The following is a 24,394-nucleotide window of genomic DNA, read 5'->3' as shown; positions in this document are numbered from 1 at the left end:
AGCTTCCAGAAATGTACTGATAGCCCCAGAATCCCTACTTATCACCCAGTTTGGTGACTCTTGGAGCTGAGCCAGAGTTAGGAATTATAGGATATTTTGAATAAAACCCTTTTAAGCATAATTGTATGTAAGAAGAAAACAGCCTTATTTACACATTGCTTGGTGACCTACAAGGGAAACTATTATAATAAACAGATCTTTCGCTCATTTTAGAAGCACAGAAGACAAGCAGCTTCCACAAGGGAGCGTAACCTCCTCCCCTGCCATCTTCAGCAGAGGTGTATGTACAGCAACAGGAACCTCAAAACTACAGAATAGTGCTGATAAAGAAAAATGAAAAGATTCTTACTTCAGTGTGGCTTTATATTCTATCCCAGTCTGGTATTAATTCAACAGTTCATTGCCTGTGTAATGTCTTCAATGTAACAAAAATGTGTACTTTCTCTTCAGGTACCCTTCCTGATATTTACTTCCATTCCACTCAAATATTTTCCACAATGCATTGTAAAAGTGCATCCATTGCTAAGACTCTACACGTTTCTCATTCAGTCAAAACAAAAGCAGTGAATGTATTTTAAACTTGCTGAAAGGAAAGTGTCGGTGAAGACCAGAAAAGGAGCGCTAATTAAAGAAAACAGCGTGAAGAAGGTGCAGGTCAAAACCATGCTTGTTTGTGTGATGTGTCTACATATGGCTTTTTGGGGATAATGATACATCTAATTGTCTTCAAATCTGTTTATTTTACAGGATATCCTTCTGTTTATGTGATAAATGTTTCTACTTCTGTGAAATCTTTTCTACATTATTTCTCAGATCCATATGGTTCATTTCTTTAGTGCTAGAATGTCTCCTGCTTTGGCAAGCCTCTCTAACAAGGAATGATGAGAAGGACAGGGCAGGGACTGGGACTGATGGTGGGGAGAGAATTCCAAACCTTCCATCACTAAAACTTCAGACACAAACCCTTTCCCTGTTCATGGGCACTGCCAGCCCAGCTGCAAGCACAGAGCACACTGGCACTGCCCCCTCTGCTTTGGCACACTGAGCCTCCTGCTCCTCCGTGGTGCCCTGGTGAGCTTGTGTGACATGTGACAGATCATACATAATCTCTGCTAATTGTGACAAAATAGGTTTAATCCTTATAGAAGAACGATTGGGTAAGAGTGCTGTATTTGTTTCTCATTACACCTGTTTCATTTGGCATCCTTTGCATCATCTACTACTACACACTCCTCTGCAGTGCAGAGACAACACAGTGAAGAGCACAAGCTCTTCTATTTTGGATTCTGTTTTGGCTCATACACAATCAACCCATTTTCTATTCTGGAACTATTTATTTCCAGTGATGTGAAATGAGCCAGAAAGAATACCACTTGCCTATCAGATGCCAAAGAGAACTCAGAGGAATGACAATTAGAATGTTTCTTGATGTGTGAGAGCAGTTGATATGAAGCATAGAGAAATCACTGAAATGCAGCCTTTCAGTGTTATTTTTCAAGTTGTTTTATAACCACACTTCAAAGTTTTTCCTCTAGCTGATGAAAAAAAGAAGGCAGATGAAAGCAGGAAAAAGGCACAACAAGCCACCTTGCCAAGTTTATGCCTTGATGGTAGACTTTCCTTACTTCTGTGGATTTGCTTTTTCTACTTTATCTAATATAATGCAAATGATATACTAAATAACACAGTTATTAAAAGCTTAAAAGGAAAAAAAGTGTTGGAAGAGTTACTGGTGATCTTTATGTAAGGCATTAGGTGTATCTATAATCATCTGACAGTAAGTCATGTATTTTACACATATCTGTGCACTATGAATAGTCCTCTTGATTTCAATGCAATCATCAACAATTAACCAGACACAAGCCTGAGGGTTTGTACTCTATGAATCGTTTTACACACAGCATTTATTTATACACCACCTAAGGCAATGAGAAGGATTTAAGACTCTAGAACCATGAAAAATAGAATAAAAAAGTCAAAGCTAGAGTGTTTTGAGCGTTTATCCAAGTTACATCAACTTTACCAGCAGCTTTTCCTATGCTTATTAAACTTATATTTTTGGTCTGCAAAGCTTATGAGTTTTGCATGCTTCTACAGTGCAATGTGGTGTTTTCACATGAGCAGCTCTTAACTGAGATTTTCTTAACCAACTCATTTTGTAAAGTGAACTTTAAAAACTACTAGCCCGTATCTTTCATCTCAGCTTCAAGGAAACGCCCACTTTTAACACTTTAAAAAGTAGTGATCTTTGTTTTTCCCTATTGAGCTTTTTTCTTTTTCGGATAATAAATCAGTTTATAGCTTTGCGATCCAGCATGATTTTCTGTCTAGATGTATGTAGGAGATGGTGGGATACCTTTTCATTGGAAACACATTGCTTGGAAGGGATTATTTCAGTTTCTTCCCCACCCTTTCTAGAAAAAAAACCCCTCAAAATGACCTTTGAACTGAAATACAAGCTCCCCGGTGAAAACCTTCCCAGGAGGACAAAGCACTACCAGGTTTGCAGGAATCACCTCAGGATCAGCCCTCTGGAAGCCAGCACAGACCTCCTGATGCTCCCACCCGCACTTCAGGAATAGTATTTTTCATAACTGGGAGGTTTAGATTGGGCATTTGGAAGAATTTCTTCACCGAAAGGATTTTTAGATATTGGAATGGGCTGTCAAGGTGGTGAAGTCACCATCTCTGAAAGGGCTTAAGGAAAATTGGATGTAGCACTCAGTGTCTAGTTGACATGGTGGTGTTTGGTGAACTCAATGGTCTCTGAACCGAACCGGCTCTGTGCCAAGCTGCCACACGCTGCTCTTTCGAATCCCCCTGAAATGTCTTTGTTTCGAGATGCTGAAGGCAGGAGCCCCCTCCGGCCTGCTCCCTCAGGGCAGGGCTGCTGCGCACGGCTCCGTGGCCGGCTCACCGCAGGCGCTGCCCCGCTCCGAACGCGGGGCTCCAGCTCCACCTCCCGGCCCAGCCGGGCCCGGGCCAGCGGCTCCGCCTCGCCCGGCTCTGCCGCCCCTCAGGGCCGGCCCCGCCTGCCGCCCCGCCCCGGAAAGGGCCGCCCGGGCCCGTCTCTTCCGGCAGCGCTGGGTCCGGCATGAGCGACGTGGTGGAGCGGACGCTCAGCGCCCTGCCCGGGCTGCTGGGGCAGCACGACCCGGGAGGCGCCGGAGGCCCCGCCAGGCTGTCCGCCTCCTCCCGGCTCGGGAGCCTCGTCCGGAGCATCACGGCGCTCACCTCCAAGCACGTACGGGCTGCGGGGCTGGGCTCCTCTCCCTTCCCGCTCCGGGGAAGCCGGCGCAGTGCTGGGCTGGGGGCCCGGGGCGCGGCGTCTCCCCTCAGCCGCGGGGCTGGGTCGGGCTGAGCTCGGGAGCCCAGGATAAAGCCCCGATAAACTCGCCGTGTTTGTGGGTGGCCGCGTTCTGCCGCTCCGGGCCACGGGCTGGGCAGGCAGGGCCGCTGTGCTGGAGGCGAGCGGCCCCGCGGTGAGGTACACACTGCCTTACCGCCGCTTTCTCCCCCGAGGCTTCTTTCACATGGTCCCGGCGAAATCTATGCCAGGTTAAAACAAGTTTAATTTTTCCAGGAAGAAGAAAAATTAATCCAGCAGGAACTAACCAGTTTGAAAGCAACAGTTTCAGCCCCCAACACAACACTTGTAAGTTCTGGTAGTGGCTGCAGGCTGTGGAACAGCACACCGAAGGTGAAGGAAGCAGTGCTCTCACTCTTTATGACAGGTGGATGTGCAGGTTATCTGCATTGTAGATATTTAAAAGTACCAGTACACATGGTTTTGCAGCATAATTAAAGCAGTGAGACCACTGTTACTCTCTTTGATGTGAATAAGCTGTAACAATATGACCCTCCTGTCATTCTGTGGTTTCTGAAACAATACAGACAGCAAAGCTGAGTTATGAACTGCTGCCATCAAATAATGCTCTTTGCAGGCTGACATGGTTCTTACAAATAGTTTGTGCTCTTTAAGAAGCTGTGCTTCTTGTTGTATGTGCTGTTGTCATGTCTGAGTTTCAAGAGATGATGTGTTCTGGTTTGAGTTAGTTAATACATATGTCAGTCCCAGTGAAGATTTTTGAAGGGGAAAAACAAAGTTTTATCTTGCATGTAGTGAAAAACTATCCTAAGTCAGGGTAGTAAATGATAAAATAATTTGTATTAACAGTGTGATCATCATATTTTTTTATGTTGTCATAGTTAATCAACTGTTGGTCACATGCATGCTAATCAAAATAAGAATGTTTTTAGGGGTGGAATAGGGGGAGTTCTGCCTGTTTAACAGAAATTTAATACTGCTTTGCAGAAGAAGTTCATGGCAAAGAAAAATTATGAATATTGAGATTTTAGAAAGCGTGTGAATAGACGTTTCTGTTGTATTTCAGTGTGTTTTCTAGGTGTGTTTCTATGTGTTTTCTTCTATCAGAGAGATAAAGCTCTCTGTTCCAGTAGAGCAGTGAAGAAGAGCATAAAACATGTTGGACTTAAAATTTTTAATAATTTGTTTCTGGTATTTCAGAGACTGATGAAAGAGTGCATGGTGAGGCTCATCTATTGTGAAATGCTAGGCTATGAGTCTTCGTTTGGATACATCCATGCAATCAAACTTGCCCAGCAAGGGAATCTTCTGGAGAAGAGAGTTGGTATGTGCATGGAGCTGTAGCCTTTATAATGTTCTCAAACTCCCAGTTTTAAAGTTTTTTAGGATTTATAATTCATCTCAAATGCAACCTACTCAAAATCTTTGCTTTCTTGGTCTTGTTTCACAGTGTCTTTCTTTTTGAAATGATCTAAATCCTTGGCTTGTGAGGTGCTCTGTGTGTGCTTGCAGCACAGAAGGAAAGGGAAATGAATTTATTTTGAATCATTGGTTCTTTCATTGTTTTGAATTGTGACACCAGTAAACAAATAATTTAAGAGAATATTTCTTAAACACATCAAGCAGAAAATTAATTTCTGTCAAGATCTAATTTCTTTTCCAAGTACTGATGCAATATTAGACAAAGATGGTTCTGTCAGACAAATGTTTTCTGTTTTGGAGCTTGCAGGATTTTTTTTTTATTTTAGAAAGAGTTGTAGGGAATAAGGCAAAGAGGGAGGCCCTTACAGCATAGAGGCAGAAGTTCCCAAAGAAATCTTGGAGGCTGGTTCAGATTTATTTGAAATTTCACGGGATTGATTTCCTTTCCTGCTAGTGTGGCTATTACTTCAAGCTACATCTGTTGGAAACAAGTTATCTGTCAGCCTATTTCATCCATAGAATTTCCTTGCAGTTGCTGATTCAGCTGCGTGGTGAAGACATTTCTTCTTGTTTGCAGAGAAAATGGTTTAACTCCAAGCAATACCATGTCTGCATGCACAGAAGGAAGGCTATGTCTTGTGGGATATGCTTGTTTGATATCCTTTGTTTGAATTTCATCCAGATCATCCACTCAAGTATTGGAGTTTCTGAAAGAATCCATTACAAGTGATGAATTAAAGTTGCTTTTCCCTGGGTAATGAAAGCCAGTGTGCAGATGCTGGGGTAGGGATTACAAAATCTTGTCTTCACCAAATCTGGGAAGGCAAGTGATCAGCTGTTCTGAAGAAAGCTTTGTGACTTCTGTAAGTGTCAAGAGCCAGTATGTCTTGTTATTAATCAGATTGAGACCTTTCCTTACTAGGGCTCTTTTTGAGAAAGGTTTGGTGAAGCAGCACTTTTTTGTTTTTGTTTTTAATGTAGGTTGCTTAAAGTTCTCTGGACACAAAGAGCCCTTAAGCTTTGAGCTGATAAAAGGCTGTTATCAGAGATGTGTGTGTGTGTTTTGGTTTCTTTTTTTGTTGTTGTTCTGCAATTATATGTGATACATGAGAGTGATCTTTTCAGTTCTTGGTGCAATATACCAGGGTTTGTACTGAGGAATTGTCAGTTGAGCTGGTCAAGATGAGTGACTCCTGTACCCAGTGTGAGCCTTGATTCAGGAGAGTGAGCTCTCCCTTTGTGTATGTGCTGAGCTGATCATGGCCATGAGCATAAGCAGATAGATCAATCTGATAGCCCAGCCATACAGTTATTTATTTTCAAGTTGTTCATTTTGATCCCCAAGCTCTGTATGAACCAAGAATTCTCTAAAATCTGTTTCTGAGGTACAGTTCTTGCTGTTTTAGCACACTCTCCCTACCCCCCAATTAAATCCCTTAGTTTAAAAGCAGAGACAGGCCTTGGAGAAAAAAAGGTTTCTTTTCCTGGGTTCTGGAATGGTTTCCTCATTGTTAAGAAATAAAAAGGAGTTCTTTGCATAGGATGGTGGATTTACTTTTGGATATTCCAAGTTGAATATGAAGAGTAATTTTATTATTTGAAAAAGAAATAAAGTAACAAGATACAAGGAAGTGCACTTGAGTTGTGTGGTCTAAAAATAATAGACTTTTCCTTGTTCAGAGAAGACATTAGTTTTCCAGGAAGTGATTTGTAATATAATGGTGCTCTTGACTGTTCTTTAGATGTAAAAGTATTGTAATATCTCTTATTTCTCACAGCTTATGAATTTTTACCTGTTACTTTTTGCAATAGATGTTATTATTTTCTGCATTACTATATTATTATATAATAATAATTATTATTAGCTGTTGCTATTTACTGCAACTTAAATGTAACTGATTTTCCTGGAAAAAGAGAGTCTGATATTTCAAACATGAACAGCTTATCCAACAAAGATTTTTCTGTTGGGTTTTTGTAACTGTTTGAGTTAACTCTTCCTGTGTTACAGACATTCTTAAAGTTTCTGTCAGAAAGTTGTTATTGCTTGAAAACAGTAATGAAGGCTGCTTTCTTTTATAGGTTACTTGGCAGTTTCTCTATTTCTGCATGAAAACCATGAACTGCTGCTGCTACTTGTGAACACAGTTGTGAAGGTATAGTGGTTTCGTAAAAAGAAACCAAAAAACCAGAAAATCTTACAGGCAGGAGAGGATGTTTCCGTGTGCCAGGAGATGAGCCAGTGGGGAAGAAAACCTGGTTGGACAGAGAGCTTTGGCTGGAACTTAATGGGGAGGCTGTGGGGTGAAGAACTTCGACCAATTATTCCCATTTTGTCACGCAACATCTAATTCCTCCCTTAAAACTGCTGTTTCTCTCTCTTAGATATTCCTCTCTTAAATTTTCCTCTCTTAAAATTTATTCCTCTCTTAAAATTGCTGTTTCTTTATTAGCAAAGACAATCTGAAATGGTTTTCCCTGCCTTTTTAATTTTATCTTGATATTCTTCCTCTTGAAGCCATATTTTAAAAAGTTTTTTCAGAGGAGATATGCCATAAACTTCACTTTATAAATGTAATAATTGCATACATTCTCAACTCCAGGAGGAGCCATGCATGCATATTGCAGTGTTAGCTTTGGCTTTTAACTGATGACAAGTATCTGTTGCCATCTCTACGCTCATCTGATGACTTTGGCAGAAAGTGGAAATACATTTTGGAGTGCCAGTGAAAATCTATTACTGCTGTCTCTTACATGGAGCAATTATGACTTACTATAAATCTTTCTGTATAATGTCTACTTTTATATTGCAGTAGACCAAAGTCCCAGAAATTATAGATTGAAAATGATGCTTATGTTGTTGCTGTGACTGAAAACTGTTTTATGATATTTAAAAATATGGCGTGAAACTCACAAAGAACTAAGCCAAAATAAAGACTGAAACTTATCTGGGAGAGATGAACAAAGCAAGTTATATCAGCTGGAAATCTCACACATATAATTAGTTTTGAAAAATAATTGTAGTCTTCATAAGTTCATCCTTTTTTTTTTTTTTTTTGTTTTTGTTTAAAGTTACAGCGAGCTATACTTACTATTATTAATTGTATTTAGGACAGACTGAGATTGTTAGTTTTGTAGAATGTTACTTGTAATGTGCATTTGCTTCTTAAGAAGTAGGTAATATTTTAGTGTACAGATAGGTAATTGGCAGTATTATTGAGCTGCTCATTTTATTTAAAATTCTTTTGGCTAGATCAAAAGCTGTAGAGACAGTTCTGTAGAATTCTGTGGGAAGTGACTCATCTCCCTGATCCAGACAGGGACTCAACATATTTTTACAATCATTTCAATAAACAGAAATTGATTGTAGCTCTGCATGTTAGTGTTCCACACATTTAAAATAGGAATGAAGTTCTGTAAGATGAGTGTGAGGAGCTGCCTGTTCTCTCTTCCTGTGTAAGAGAAGATCCTGATGAGCTCAGTGAGAGCTGGCTCCTCTCTAACACCAGCAGGATGCTGGCTGTGGGTGGGTTCTCTAGGGGGCATAGGTACAGCCTGCTTGTGAAAGATTTGGGGGATGTCTATGCAGAATTTAAAAGACTAAGAAAAAAACTTATTGTCTTTTATGTAACAGGACCTGCAGAGCACTAATCTTGTAGAGGTGTGCATGGCATTAACTGTTGTCAGCCAGATCTTCCCACGGGAAATGATTCCAGCTGTTCTGCCCCTAATAGAAGACAAGCTTCAGCATTCTAAGTATGTATTCATTGCAGAATTTCAGATGGCCTTGTGCAGATGAATCACTTAATTTTGTAAATAGTTTTAGTAAACTGGTGTTTCTTCTCTCAGTTGGTCTTTTCTAATTATCACCTTTAGAAGTTAATCCCTCCTTGTGTTTTTTCTTGCATTCTTGTCTCATCTATTTGCAGCTTGACTGAGTATTGAATAGACAGGTTTTTTCATAGCCAGTGTGGATAGGTAAATGTAATTGAATTTATATGCTGGACTCCTTTTAACCAGTATGCATGAAGAAATATTTGTAGAGTAGGTGGTGAAACAGATCCAGATCCTTCAATTTCACTGATACTCTTTTTCATAAAGCTCTTTAGAGAAAGTGATAAAGGTGTATCTGTAGATACCCTTGATTTGTTTAAATTATAGTTTACTATATCCCATAAATAGAGGAAAATCTGTAATTGTTGATTAGAAAGGGAGTTGCAGAATGAATTAGTTCAGTAATTTCTAGACATGTAATTTCTGGAGCTGCATCTATGACCACAGCAGATGAGTCATGGCCTATGTCATTGCTTATTTGGTGGGCATTGTTTTAAATCATCACTCTGAATCCATCTGTACTAGGCTTTAAAGTTGGCAAATCATGATATTCTGGGGTCTGGCAAGTTTTTTTGTAAAGTCAAGTACTTACAGTACACTTGTTTTGTTAAGTGTAAATCTCATTTCAGGGAAATTATCCGAAGAAAAGCTGTTCAAGCTTTATATAAATTCTATCTCATTGCTCCTAATCAAGTTCAGCACATCCATGATAAGTTCCGGAAGGCTTTATGTGACAGGGATGCTGGAGTCATGGCTGCTTCTTTGCATATTTATCTGCAGATGATTAAGGTAGGCAAAGAATTAGAAGCACAACCAAATTTGGGAGATGTTTTTTATTTTCAATACACAGTGTGCTCTACAAAGGTTTTGCAGAAAGAACTCACTTGTAGTAGTTAGAAAAGTTAATTCATGTGGTGATGGGTTACATTTGTTTCTGCCAGTTCTCTATTTAGCTGGAGAGATCCACTTGCAGGGCCTGAATGCTCAGAATTGCTGGGCCCTTGGCTAGAGGGTCCAAGTCCTACAGTGGGTTAAAGGGAAATTTCCTTGTCAATGTGTTGCATACACCCACTCCCTTTGCAAATGTTTGAGAAGAGAGCATTGGCTTAAAGCAAAGAGCTTATGGGTGCTGAGGGTTGAGAGCAGAGGTCTTGATTTAAAGAAATGATGCCATCAGTGTAGGTATTTTGATCTTAGTCAAGTTGTGGATTATTTTTACTTTCAAGTTGCTGTATTGAAATATTTGATTTGTGTTGAATTTTGATTGTGTAGGAAAACTCATCTGGATACAAGGACTTGACTGGGAGTTTTGTAACCATCCTGAAGCAAGTAGTGGGAGGAAAGCTCTCTGCTGACTTCAACTATCACAGTGTGCCAGCACCATGGTTACAAATTCAGCTTCTAAGAATTTTGGGGCTGTTGGGAAAAGATGATACAAGGTAACCAGATTTTTCTCTGTAATTAATAATTTGAAGGTACAAAGAGTACAGTAATAACCTGCACCTCACAGACTGTAAGAGGCTTTCGGTGTCGAAATTCCTGCACATTTGTTTTTAACCAAGACAGTGAACAGATTAATTTCTGCAGAAGTAGTTTCTTAGCTTCTGGATTGCTCTAAACAATTGATGGTTGTGGAATATGATTAAAATGTAATTTTACTGGGACTTCTATTACAATGTTACCAAATAATAGTGAAAATTTGGAGTAAAGCTATTTTCAAAAAGTGCTGTCATTTTGTGAGGACTTAGTTGTCTGTTATCTTTTTCCTATTGGCCATTTTATTTATGCAAGCAGCAAGGGAAGTGTTTTTTATTCTTATAATATGGAAAATGTTTCTTTTGCAAGCTTCAAGCATCCTGTTAAATGCCATTTAGGATCATGTTACAGAACTCTGCTGTGTTAAAGCAAATTTATGGATATGAATAATGTTTTACAGATTTCAATAATAGCTTTGAACTGTTTATTAGTGCTGCAATTAATTGTAAATATTTTCTTAAACAGGACGAGTGAACTGATGTATGATGTTCTAGATGAATCTTTAAGAAGAGCAGAGATTAATCACAACATTACATATGGTGGGTAAGGTTATTTTATGTAATTATCAATATTTGCAAAGTTGAAATAAGCAATAAAAGACAATCCTGCTGATGCATCTGTGTGTTAGAAATGCTTTGATCTTCTCTTCACTTCCCTGAGAAAGGCAGCAGTGCGTACGGAGAGTGTCAGCTCTTTGCAGCTGTGTAGGGTTTCTCCTCTGGGCACAGGTAATAAACATTGCACCTCCAGAGTTCAGTGGTAGTGCTGCCTGTGAAAGGATGTCTTTGGCACATGTCTCAACTGAAAATTTCCAAAACATGGCAGAAGGTTCATTCTGGTAGAAGTTCATTATCTCCTCAGTAGAGAAAGCTACTTTTGTTGCTACTAGAAAGCAAAAGGAATAGTTGGATTGTTAATGTTTTTCCTACTAAAAAGTTGAGCAATTTGGTTTTTTCTTTGTCTTCTTCTCCCCAGGTCTTAATACCTCCCCAAAATACCAGTTCTGATGCTCTAGAACCCTACTTTAAGAGCTGTTTCACTACTAAAAAAACCTACCACTCCAATTTCTTTATTATTAAATAAAGCCCTGCAGATGTGCCAAAGTCCCTGTGCTAATGGAATGGATAGAAAATTGTGACTCTTAAAACAACAGTGAGGGGTAAAACAAAAAAGGAAGGTGGCCCAAAGCTGTAGATGTCTAACACCTACATCATACATATGTTACAGAGTATTGTGTAAGCTTCATTTTCATAAAAAGGGGACCTTTGGGGAAGTATTTCCTCTTAGTAAATAATAAATGAGGAAACATCTGTCAGATGTTTAGAGTATTCAGCTGATTGCTTCTGTTCTTTTAGGCAAGAACATACAAGTTATTGGGAAATGTGTTGACTTTTAATAAAGACTATCTGCACGTGCCAAGAGTTAAACATTAAATTTGTTTTGAGCACTTAAAGGGACAAAGTGGGCAGTTCATTATGATTTATACAAGGACATAGAATTTAGGTATGTAGTTTGTGTTCACTTATGGCAAGCATTTTATAAAACTATAGTTGATAATCCCAGACAAAAGAAAAATGTAATTCTGAGTGATCTTTTTTTTAAAAAGTCACTGGTTATGGCATGTTTCTTGCAGGCAGTTTTGTTGTGTGCTGTTTCTCAGATTTAGTTTGTAATGGCTAAGGAAGAGAGGGGTTGTCTATTGGGCAGTTCAGTTAGTGACTGAATTACAAGAAAGACTGAAAATTACCTCATGATTTTAAGCGCTAATTAACTTGGGAGCATGACTTGGTCTGAATCTTTGCCCAAATTGTTGCCATAAAGGAGTAATTATATTGTTTTTGAACATTGTTCAGTTTACTTTTAGATTTTTCTGAAATTGTACAAAGCTGTTGGGTTTTTTTTTTCTGTTTTTGTGTTTTGATTTTTTTTTTCTCAAGAATGATCTTGGGATGAATTTGGCTGTTGGTAGTAGCTAAGAAATGTTATGAGTTATCAAAAATAATTTGTCTCAAATCTTTATAGTTGCTTGTTGGCTTTCTGAAGACTGTCCCAATCCAGTGCCTTGAGCAGCTGTAGGAGACTTCAAGGTTTGAAGAACTTTAAGGACAGAAAGTTGTATGCACAATGACAGGGGCTAATTAAAACAAGTATGTACTAAAGGAGATAGACTTTTACCTGCTTTTCTTTATGTCTGATGGTACTCTTTGGTTAGATTCAGTGGGAGTGGGCCAGCAATGCCAGTCCTTCAGGAACACTGAGCTCATTTGTTTGTTAAAAAATTTTGGATTATAGAAGTATTCAATACACATTAATTATGTGTCTTCTCCTCCTGCAGCCATCTTGTTTGAATGTGTCCAAACAATTTATACCATTTATCCCAAATCTGAATTACTTGAAAAGGCTGCCAAGTGCATTGGAAAATTTGTTTTGTCACCCAAAATTAACTTGAAATACTTAGGTAAGGATGCTTGATTTCATTACACTGTCTTTAATTTGGCCATACTAGTAGCATAGCCTGATATCACTTGCAATCGCTTACTTTCCAGGTTTAAAGGCTCTGACCTATGTTATCCAGCAGGATCCAAATCTGGCACTTCAGCACCAGATGACAATAATTGAATGTTTGGACCACCCAGATCCCATTATTAAAAGGGAGGTCAGTGAATTTCTATATGTCAAAATTAAGTAAATTATTAAAGTGGGTGTTAAGTTTTGTAAAATGAGTAGTCTAAAAATGTTATGTTTCCATAAATGTGAGAGAGCAGTTACAGACAGTATTAATGTGACAAGCTGTGTAAATAAGCATTCTATTTCATTTAAGAATGGTTGTTCAATTTGGTGTACTAAAGCTGCTGTTTGTCTGCTTCCTTTTTTGAGTCATCAGAACCAATTAACTTTTTGTGCTTTCTCTTTCAGACTTTAGAGCTTCTCTATAGGATTACAAATGGGCAGAATGTAATTGTCATAGTTCAGAAGATGCTTGACTACTTAAAAGAAAGCAAAGAAGAATATGCTATCATCAACTTAGTTGGAAAAATAGCAGAACTAGCTGAGAAATATCCTTTTATTTTTCCGAAACTTTGAAGCCAGAGCTCAGGCACCTGTAGCATTGATACCTATCAAAGCATCTTTCCTGATCTTGTGAAGTAGGAAGTGTTAGAGCTGTGCTTTCCATCCTTTCAAATGAAAAGGAAGTATGCAAAAGAAAGCACATACAAAAATGACTACAGTGTTTCTTGTATTTCACCGACAGAAACTAATTGCACACAAATTTTGTCTTTGGAGTTTAGCATTAAAACTTTGTGTTTTAAATTCAAACTTTGAAGCCTTATACTACTGCATGGAGAGAGATGTGTCAGTGCTACTTGAAGTGCTGCTCTGTACTTGTGGGACTGATCTTCTCTGATAGAACTCTTCATTGTTAGATGGATTTTAAGAGCAGCACACTGAGAGAAATAAAGAAAATATTTTTTAAAAATGCCATAAAAGATCAAAGTGATGATTAGGGATTTGGCTTACGATGGGGCATAACTGTTAGGCCTTCCACTGCCTGATTTCTATGTGTTTTTGTCTGATAACTTGAGTTGTAAGCTCTTGATAACAGAGAGCTGCCTCATCATCCTGTTTGTGCAGTGCTTGGCATGGAGTGATGTACTAAAAAAAGCTCTTTTGTCTTGCAGCCCTGCAGTATGCAAAAACTAATGCAATAATACTGAAATTTCTGTACTGTTAAAAATTTCCATACATTAACTGTGTGTTTTCAGGACTTGCCTGAGAGAAGGCAAAAGCCATCTTTCAAAGTTAGCAAAGGCTGATCAGAAGTTAAATATATTAAAAAGAAGCAGTGAGGGTTTCTGTGGAGTGTTTTTGTAAAAGTGTTTTTGTAAAATTTGTAAATCAACAGCAAAGCACTGCTGAAAAGAACTATTTTTTTATCATTGATCAAGTGATGCTGATAGACAAATGATTATCTGAAAGCCTAGCAGAGGACAAGTGTGAGCTTAAAATAGAGTATGACAAATGTGAACATATCTGTTCCTAGTGTGTGAGGCCTGCTCAGCTTTTTTAACAAATGTTAACAAACATTTACAGGAAACACTTTCCAAAAGGTACAGGAATATTTCATCTTTAGTTAGATGAAACTTGTATTTGTCCATGGGATTCCCAACTTACTGAGGAGATCACAATGGGCATTCCTTAGGAAATTCCCTAAATAAAAAAGGAAAAAGTTATGCCTTGGCATTTTATTCCTTAACATCTGGACACATATGCCCCTAGCAATGAGTGGTTCATCCAGACAATGAATGCTGTGTTTTCAGTTGGAGGTGATGTTGTGCATTCTGATATCCCAAACAACTTTCTGAGGCTGTTGGCTGAAGGTAACTCCCCACCTGCTCTGAAGAATTAGACCTGTTCCTTAATAATCTGTGTTTGTTTTCTTAAAATGCACTTTGAAATATTTGGTAGGATATGTTATTTGTGTTTCATAGAAACTGTGCTATTTTCTGTCTAGGATTTGATGATGGAAAAGAAGATTATCAGCTACGGATGTATGCAGTACAGTCTTATTTAGCATTACTTGAGGAGGAAGATAAATTATATCCACAGAAATTCCTTCAAGTTATGAGTTGGGTAAGGTAGACACATGGTCAGAATGCCATACACAGGTTTGAGGAAGCTGTCAAAGGTGATAGTGTTTTTAATAAATATCTATTAAACTTTAATTTTTAGTCATTTGAAGCTGGACTTGAAGTCCAGCTGACATGCTGAAATCTATTTTAGTGACCTTTTTGGTGAGTGAGGACTATGAACTTGTGATTTGTGGAAAAGCTGACTTGCTCCCTTTAAAGCAGGTGGATGTTGGAATGGCTTAGCAGGCACCTGAATCTGACTGCATACTGAGAGCCTTTCTGTCTCCATCCAAGTAAGCCAGATGTGGTTGTGAGCAGCTCTTGTAGCCCTGCAAATGACTGGCCAAGTGCTGTGCTGGTGTTACCTGATGCCTGGGGAAGCTTCAGCTGCCACCCAGGGGAGAGGCTGCAGTTTGAGGAAACGGTGTTTTGCCGGGGCCTAGTTATGTTTAGCTTTCTTTTCAAGACAGTCATTTGATTTTTAAAAGGCCAAAAGTTGGAGTCTGAGGTAAATACAAAGGTCACTTCAACCCTTTGACATATAAAACACAACATGGTAAAGAAAGAACTTGGAATATGTTTAAGTAATAGTTTCTTGAATATGAGCTGGATTTTATTGTCTTGTTATTTAGTACTATATTGTAATTTCAAAACTGAAAGCAATGCTCTAAATGTGTATTTTGTCTGGTCTTTGTGCATAGGTGTTGGGAGAATATTTCAGTCTTGTTACAGATGTTGATCCAGAAGTTATATTGATAAAGCTGCACAGCCTGCTGAAAAAGACTTTTGTTACTTCTGAAACTAAAGCTTGGATAATGGCTGCAGTCACCAAGATAGCATCACACACCTCCTGCTCGAAAACAGTGGATGAACTAATCCAAGAATTCAGCAGCTCTCTGGATACCTGCCTGAGACAATATGCCTTTGAATTGAAGCATCTGTGTGAAGACAAAGCACTGATGAAAAGCTTGCTTCCATTTGATGCTAGTTGCAATGACCTGGTGGTAAGACACATGCCATGTGTGTTTTTCATGAGCCTCTTTGTAGTTCAGGGGGATGATGATTTTGGTGAAAAGGTGTTCTCAAAATTAATGGGGTTTGCAGTTCTTCCTGGGTGCAAGTCTGTGTAAAGTGAGTTTTCAGGAACACTTTTTCAGACACAGTGTTCTGTACTGAAAGATAAAGAACCATGGTGTTTTAGTTAAGCTGGAGTAGCTTTTAGCAAAATTATCATTTCATACACTGGTTTATTTTTAGTCTTCTTTTGTTTTTTCAAAGATGAGTTAGGCCTGCTTTAGTGATACAGTACAGCTTTTAAATTCAGAGGGTTTTCCTCCTATTTGAAAACTACTGATTTTGACCATGAAATTTCAACAGTAAAGGATGGAAAAAATTCTGTCCATAAAGCATCTTAATTGGTAGCTATTGGAGATGTGAAGACCCTGATTTGCTGATAAGACACAATATTCTTCTGGTAACATCAGGCTCACATAGAACAAATATTTTCTCTGCCTTTTCATTCTTTTCTATGTAGGTAGATGCTTCCTTATCTTTTCTGGATGGGTTTGTGGCTGAGGGACTTGGTCATGGTGCAGCACCATATAAGCCTCATCACCAGAGACAAGAGGAGAAACTTTCTCAGGAAAAAGGTGATGTTTTACTGCATTTATTCAATACTGGTAAATTACCTGATAAATATTGACAAATTAAGTGTACAGTTAATTCATCTTCTTAAAATAGTAGTATCTTAATGCAGCTCTTGTCTGTAGACAAGAGCTAAGTTCAACTTAAATTTTAATTCCACCTCTGTCTAGTTGATGTATGTAGATTGTTGTTCTGCAGGTGAGAAAGTCTTACTGTAATCATTGTTGGTCTGTATTTGATTTGAAATTTACAGGGATTATTAAAGTGAAAGCCTGAGAAGTCCATCAGTACAGGGATATCTATTTTCAGAAAATAGATTTCATTCTTACTTTTTTTTATGCCTGCTTGTAATTTTAAAATTGTCTGTCTTGCAGCTCTGAATTTTGAACCTTATGGGTTGTCCTTTGCTTCAAGTGTGTCCTCATCCGGTGTCACAGGCAGACAGTCCCCCACTGGTTTATCTTTTGGCTCTGATACATCTGGGAATAGTGCTGAGATGGGGCACAAAGAGTGAGTTAATTTGTGTTTGAACTGAACATTTAAGCTTCTGTTCTTGTCAGTATCATGGGTCTTTGTTGCTTCATTGCATGAAACTAAAAAGAATGCAGTTGAATTTGGAAACCTCTATCACATAAGAAGAAAATCAGGTGATGGTATCTGTATAGTAACTAGGAAAACAGCTGATGTGGCCTTCCACTTTCTTCCAGACTGCAGCTTAGGTGATAGTTAATGCAGTAAAATTGAGACAAGATTGCCTGATGATTACATTGTTTATTATTTTCCCTGCTTTCTTTTTCTAAAGTAACATTGCTCCTTTTATTTTTAGTGCACTACACATTAATTCCATATCCACGTTTCATACAAATTAATAATTTCATTTATACTCTGCTAAGCTGGTATGCAGGAAACCTTTCCACAATCCTTATATTTTATTAGCATAAATATCATCTATCAAAGTACCAAAGTAGTGAATGGTGTTTGAGTGTTGGCATGTTTTTATGAACATGTTCATATGGCTGCTCCTGCTTTGTTTTGTTTGCCTTTTTAGGGCAAATACTCTGAAACTGGAGGGAGTACGCAAGCTGTGGGGAAAAGAAGGTTACCTTCCAAAGAAAGAAAACAAAGCAGGGAAAGGAAACGAGCCAGAAGCAGCACCCTGTGGCAGCTTATCAGCAGGGCAGGTGGGGGAGCCTCCTGCATTGCAGCCTGATCAAGGTGCCAGCCTGTCTGAGGAAGACAAAGAGAAGCAGCAGTTGGCATCAACTTTGTTCGTTGGGCTGGGATCAAGTGCTGGTGTCAGCCTGGTAAGTGATTCTTTTGAGACTTAACAGTTTAAAGTTTACATATGGTCTTTAAAATGACAGATACTTGTATGCAAATGGAGATCAAATTAGTGATAAGAAGCCCCCCCCAAGTCATTGAAAAACTATTGAGAATTGCTTTTGCAGTGTGATGTTTTATTGAAACCTAAAACAGCTTGATGAAGCAACCTGTGGGGCACATCTGGTTTGGTAACTAGAACTTTTCTCTGTTTACATGTTGTGCTCCAAGTTTTAGTGTCAGTTTTCCTGAACAACTCTTCCTTGGCCCAGCCTTGCAGAGCTGTCACCATTCATTTGGATGTAAGGCTGGAACTGACACCCTATGGCAAGACCATTTCTTAATTTATGTTTGGTAGTACATGGAACATAAAGTAATTGACTATGAGGTAGTATTTTTAAGACTGGCATCATATTAGCCAGCTCAAATCTTAGCACTGGTTAACTAGAAACTACCTTTGCTTAATCTTTAATAAGAGTTTTTAGTTTGTTAAGAGAATCTAGAGTCATTCTTGAATTTTAAGCTAATTTAGTACTCTGTAAGAGATACAGCAGACTCCTGAATCCATTAAAATATTGGGAATCTATTTGTATTTGTCATCTGTTTTGATTCCTTGGTCCTTCCTCACTGTTGCATGCTATTAACAGTAGCACAGCTGGTTGCTAGGAACTTCTCCACCTTTTTTTTTAATCTTTCCTTTTCAGATGGGCAAAGCAGACACAGCTACTCAGAAGTTCAAAAGGAAATCAAAGATAAATGAAACTCAGCAGTTGAATGAGGAGGCATCAGACTTCCAAAACAGTGCTGCTTCAGATTTTGGTCCCTTACTTGATACAGTACCTACTAACATGGAAGACTCTGAAGGAAGTACACACACAAGTTTAAGGAAAGCCTCTCCTTATTCTTCAGATATTGTAGAAGACAATTTAGCATTTGAAACACCTCAGTCCCTCAGAAAATCTGTGCTGGATGACAGACTTTCAGCTAACAGGCTGTCACAGTCATCTTTATTTGCTGATAGTAATACTGAAATTTTTCAGCCTTCTCCAAGTGCTCAATGTGAAAGTGCCAGTGAAACACCATTGGTCCCTTCCTTATCAGAGGAACTTGAAGAGCTTCCTCACTCTGAAGTAGTGGGACTTTGTCAGAGTGATGCCTTAGCTCTGCATTTATGTAAGGTGTGGAGAGATGACTCTCTCCTGCTCATTATTTTTGTTTCAAATAAAACCACTTCTGCACTTCATGCTGTCAATTTAGTGTTTGAAGAGACAGAACACTTTCAGGTAAGAAACTTTGTTTCCATTGTATTTTAAATTCACTTGAACTTCTTGCTTTTTCCTTGCATTTAACTGTGTAGTGTTTGGTTTAATGGGATAGCCATGCCTTTTTCCAAAGTATTTCCTTAAAACCTATGGTGTAGCTGTTACACATGTTTTTAAAAGGAGGTGAAAGAAATCTTATCATAAACTTACAGTCATTGGTTATAAAAGTTAGCTTCTCACTTTTTCAATTCACCTTGATTTTGTTTGCCTCTGTAAAATGAATATGTGTGATTTTTCCATTCTGAATGCAAAGACTAAGCCAAGTGGGGACCTCTCTGGTCCTGCTTGGAGTGGTAAGACTTGAGTTCACCTCAGTGTGTAGCTTTCTTTTTCTGGGTGTGACTATTGTGCTTGTGCATTCATTTGTATTTACCTGATAAGCAGATGTGATGCTTTCCTGACACCAAATTTGTGTAAGCTTCTTTCAATTAAAAAAAAAAAAGTGAATGAACCAGTCATGATTCATTGCCATGCATTTAGTTGAGGTTGCAGAGGAGTTGATCAGTTTATTTTTTTACATTGGCTGCATTTGGGATTTAAATATGATTGGTAAAAGCATGTTATAGTCATAATTAAAGCTTCATTTAAATATTTGGAAACATACTTAGGATTTGCCAATTGGTATGACTATCCACAGACTATGCTAAAAGAAGCACAGAATTATTATACAACTCAGCAAGGGATAATTGGATAAAAAGAATTAAGCAGATTGTTTATTTTAGAATTGACTTAATCAAGGAACTGCTAATTGGTTATGGAGTCCTTTTCCTTTCCATTTCTGACCTGAATCAAACTTGTCTTGCCATTGATAGAGAGTGACCATCTCCTGTCTAGATTTTTACTGTAATTCACTTAAATTCCCACCCAGACCACCACCACGGATAGAATTTCTGTTGCCAGTTTATTTGGAGAGCCAGGTACTGCTGAGTAATCTAGAAATCTTCCTTTCTTATTTTCTCAGCTTCTTGCTTTTAGTGTATAGCTTGAGGTATGTTGTGATGCTTTTTGCTTGTGTATTAGTTTATGCTGGGACTGTGCTACAGAATTCAGGTTCTTGGTGCTGTTCTTTGGAGCTGGGAGAAGCCAGTTGTCAGAGATCAATTTCAGTGGTGCTATGCATCTCATAGAATGTTTGTAGGTGTTAATGATTGATTTATCCTTCAGGAGGGCTGAGAAATGGTAGCTCTGTTCACTTGTCAAACACTCCAGGAAACATCAACAGAAATAAAAGGCACTTACACAGTTTTATAGCTGTATCTGAATCACTTGCACAGCTTGACAGCAAGACTTATATTCTTTATTCCTTTTATGATATTATATAGATTTTGGAGAGTGCCACCTCCCAGTTTCCTGTAATTGAAGCTGAAAGTGTGGAACATTTCCAGAAATGCGTGAGGATGATCAAAGTCTGTACACAGGCAATTCTTCCTGGCTCTGTTGGTTACCAGTCAGAGATGGAAACTCGCCTTCAATTTTCAGTTACTTTATCATTGATGGACTTCATCAGGTAAATAAAATAAGCTGCAGTTTTTAAAAACACTTGAATTCAGCTCAGTATTAGACAAGGGTAGGATGATTTGGGTATTGACTAAGAAAATACAAAGCTTCACCTTAAAATCTGAGATTGCTTGTAAAGATAATAAAGGGTTATTTTACACTTGCAAGAATGGGGTAAAGTTCCAGCAAGGAGTACAAATGCAGGGAGAATGTTGACAGTAACTGTTTTTGAGCAGGCTAACAGAACAGAGAACAGAAGGACATGATGCTTTCAAACATGGCATAATGTAAACATGTCAAGAGGAAACAAGTGTTTTGAGTGCAGAATGAAAAGGTTGACAGATTTTGCAGAGAAAGAAGAAAGCTCATTCTTTTCATTTTTGAACAGTGCATTTATTTTAGGAGTAGGAAAAAACAAGTGTCATTTGTCCAACAGACTTTTCTTTTGAAGTGAAATCTGTGGTTTTTGTTTTTTTTTTAAATTTAGAAATATAAAGCAAGGAATAGAACTATTAAATGTTATGCTGGAAAGAGGAAAGAGGAGGGGTTTGATTAGACTGATATGTATTTATTTATTGTGTGCTCTATTGTCCAGTTGCTTTCATATGCAGGGTTTTTTTTAAGACCAAAGATATTCTGATTTATATGTATATTATTGGCTAAGAAATGTGGTGAACTTCCTTTTAGGCCAATGGAAATGACTACAGAAGACTTTGGGAAGCTATGGTTGTCCCTTTCCAATGATGTGAAACAGAATATAAAAATGTCATCTTGCCAAGATTCCCTTTCAGCAGCCCTGGATGCACTGCAACAGAAGCTGAAACTCCACAGAGTTGACATTATAGGTAAGAGAAAGTATGTGTAGGGTTGCTCACAGGATAATTTGTCCCAGGAAAACAAGTGCATAGAAGAGAGTATCTTACAGGTTAAGGCAGGGAGTGTTTGGGAGCATGGTAAACAAGGGACTGGTGTGCCATGGACTTTGTTTGCTTCACTCAGGGATCTGTGGGAAGGTGATGTAAAGGTACAAGTGTTCAGCAAACAGTGGATTTTACAAAGAAGGAAACTTGCACTGTGGAGAGTTTTGGATAAGACAAAAAGGGAATGAAGCTGTATGACAAATACAAAGCTGGGATTTTGACATGATTTGTGGTGATGTGTTCCATGAGTTAGAGGTGAGAGCAGGGGGAAACAGCACACATGGAATGTGAAAGATGCATTTTCTGTGAAGTCTGCTATAGCAGTTGTTACTTGCTTACTGTTCATTTCTTCCTGTGGTCTCTTAGGTAACGAGGGAATCCTGGCCTGCCAGCTCCTCCCGTCTGTGCCGTGTTTGCTGCACTGCCGTACGCACTCAGGGCTGCTGGCCCTGTGGTTCAGATCCCCTTGTGCTGCTCTTCCAGATGGTTTGCTCTATCAGTGTCAGAAGGTGATGGAGGAATCCTAAGAACAATAGTGCCTGCCTTAATTTGGTGTGTGAAAGCAAATCACAGATTTATACAGTTGCACAGATAATTACCAAAGCTAAACTAAGATACTGCTTATTCAAGTATTAAAAGTTTCCTTCCAGCTGGCAATGTCCAAGTGGACTTGTGGGGGAAAACTGGTGACCTGAATTACCCCTACAAAAACATACTCAGGACTGTACAGTACATTAAAGTATTGTTACCTGTGTAAGTGAAATGTATATTAATTTTGTTGTAAATGACTGAAAGTATTTATTTTTATTACACAGCTTTTTTAGATGCCAACACTTACTCTTCATGGCAACTACCTAAATATGATTTTGAAGAAAACATATTTCCATTATGAAGTCAGACTTGATCAGTTATCTAATTTTATTTTGATAATTTTTCTAAAGCTATTTTTAAGCACTGCTGGCAACAAGACCCATATTGGTGGTTATATAAAATAACTTATGTAGCAACAAATGCATGGTTTTGAAACAGTTAAAAGATTCTTGGGAGCAAAGCACTTCCCAGGATCTTTGATATTCATGGAAGGGATAACATCTAAATAGGTTTTTGATAGGAGTCAGGCATGTGAAATTGTTTGGAAGCACCTCCTGGGGAAGGAATGTCTAAAGCCTTCAGGTTAGTTCCTGTCTGCAGTTCTTCCTGCCCCATATTTCAGTCTCATTCCCTTTGCACAGGTGTCTGACAGTCACTGAGTATTTGTGCATGTCTAAGATGAAGTTCCATGTGGATCAAGTCTGAGGTGACTGAGCTGTGGGTGCTTGGCTGTGGACATGTTGACTCCTTGATTGTTGAGTAGTGAACACGTTATGTTCATTGCTTTCCAGTCCACCCTATAAATTTAATCTGGCCAAAGTCCTTGTGCATGAAAATTCACAAGGGGAAAACTTCCATTTATTTTTACTTCTAATTATTTATAGCCTCAGTGTGACTCATCAAACCTCTGATCTGCAGAGATGTGGCTGTGTTGTGTGTGCATGGCTGGCAACTGCAACAAGGCATGAGGGATTAAATCAGAGCAGCAAACGTGGAAAATGTCTGAGCAGATTGTCTCCTCTTCCTGAGGTAACCTCACAATCTTGAAAATCCAGCACTCTGAATTTATTTAGATGCTAAATGAAAAATAGTACTGGTTGGTATTATTTATAGCTGGTCATGTTTTCTATTTAAGCATCCAAGATTGTACACACAGTTCAGACACGGTATAAAGGGATTTTGTGGTGGAATTCTCTCCTTCATGTGTTCATTAGTAGCAAGGAAACTCTTCTATTTCAGCAGTACTGATTCTTACCTGATAAGCACTGGTTGTAAAGGAAAATAAAGTATTCTTTTACTTTGCTGATGTTTTGGTAAGTGTTCATGAAATTGTAAGAATGTTAATGTGCTGATGGCAAGTTTTTTTTATGTCAAGCTACTTGTGTTATCACAAGTATAATCATCCAAGCAAAGTTCTTTTTTTATTGTTTCAGTACCCTCTTACTGAGGAATTTAAAGTGCACTGAACCTGTAAATATATTTAATGTTCTGCATACCTTAATGTTTACTTGGCACTTCGAGACAGTTTATATAAATGAAAACTGATTTAGAGTGGAATAATTTCCAGCAGATGATTTCCCTGCTGGTTAATCAGACTTGTGTTATGCAGTTGGACTTCTGTAATCATAGGAACTCTAATACAAATATATGTTTGTGGCCTATGCATTTAAACCATTTCAGCAAGGAGATGTTCAGTGTCCTGGTGTTTAAAGAACTGCAAAGACAACAATGCCTTCTGTTGTTAATGTAATGTTCTCTGTAACCTTTTTCACTGTATGAATAGTGTATGTTAAAGTGTCAGTATTCTGATTCTAATTGCTTTATGGTAACATCACTTAAGAAGTTTGCAGGGAATTGTACCTGTGTCAGTCTTTATTTTTGGATTGCCCAACAAATACTGTTCTGAATCTATCACCATATTTGCATTTCTTGCAGTTTAATAAAATCCAGTTTTATTTAGAAAAATCAGTTAGATACTTGTTAAATGTTCTTTTCCATCACATATTGCAATGTTTCTGCCTATTAAGAACTACTTTCTATTTTAATTGTTTCTCTTTGCATCTGAACAGTGATAAAAGACTGTAACATTACAGAAGTCTTGAATCCATTAATAATTTAAATGTCCTGTTTCTCAGTTGGAGGTATCAAAACAGTGAAGGACTACACTTCTTAAGGAGCATTGTGTGCCAGCTCACATTATCCAATCCTTTCTTTGGAATACTGCCAGAGTGTGATTTTGTTTTTAGGCATCAGAGGACATTTCAGTATCTCTTGTTATTCACAGCTGACAGGAATAGCATATTTTTAAGTTCAGTGCAAGCATAAGCCATTGCTGTGGAGTTGGGAGCTTGG

General features: G+C 38.3%; 1 protein-coding gene across 2 annotated transcripts; it reads left to right on the top strand.

The window, feature by feature from the left end:
* Window positions 1-2,910: 2,910 nt before the first annotated feature.
* On the top strand, window positions 2,911-24,007 carry AP4E1 (adaptor related protein complex 4 subunit epsilon 1). Of its 2 annotated transcripts, none has more exons than XM_023934024.2 (21): window positions 2,911-3,244; window positions 3,584-3,655; window positions 4,529-4,652; window positions 6,830-6,903; window positions 8,382-8,503; window positions 9,211-9,370; window positions 9,854-10,020; window positions 10,583-10,656; window positions 12,453-12,575; window positions 12,664-12,773; window positions 13,034-13,173; window positions 14,384-14,496; window positions 14,631-14,749; window positions 15,450-15,752; window positions 16,283-16,397; window positions 16,767-16,902; window positions 17,441-17,696; window positions 18,417-18,995; window positions 20,357-20,541; window positions 21,219-21,376; window positions 21,818-24,007. In XM_023934024.2, the coding sequence occupies exons 1-21, from the start codon at window positions 3,095-3,097 to the stop codon at window positions 21,976-21,978; spliced, it is 3,441 nt and encodes a 1,146-aa protein (XP_023789792.2). In that variant the 5' UTR covers window positions 2,911-3,094; the 3' UTR covers window positions 21,979-24,007. The 2 variants fall into 2 exon arrangements, with proteins under 2 accessions (XP_023789792.2, XP_086704528.1); XM_086848402.1 differs by having other exon boundaries at window positions 3,004-3,240.
* Window positions 24,008-24,394: the final 387 nt, after the last annotated feature.

The sequence above is a fragment of the Cyanistes caeruleus genome, chromosome 13, assembly GCF_971803275.1.
Source record: "Cyanistes caeruleus chromosome 13, bCyaCae1.hap1.1, whole genome shotgun sequence".
NCBI lineage: Eukaryota > Metazoa > Chordata > Aves > Passeriformes > Paridae > Cyanistes > Cyanistes caeruleus.
The sequence above is the reverse complement of the archived record's forward strand: the minus strand, read 5'-3'. Positions and strand labels throughout refer to the sequence as shown.

Excerpts from the sequence above, each read along its gene's own strand:
- AP4E1 (XM_023934024.2), top strand. The coding sequence starts at position 3,095 with ATGAGCGACGTGGTGGAGCGGACGCTCAGCGCCCTGCCCGGGCTGCTG. Across the intron at positions 16,398-16,766 it reads GAAACTTTCTCAGGAAAAAG|CTCTGAATTTTGAACCTTAT; the intron begins GTGATGTTTTAC and ends TCTGTCTTGCAG. Across the intron at positions 16,903-17,440 it reads GCTGAGATGGGGCACAAAGA|GGCAAATACTCTGAAACTGG; the intron begins GTGAGTTAATTT and ends TTGCCTTTTTAG.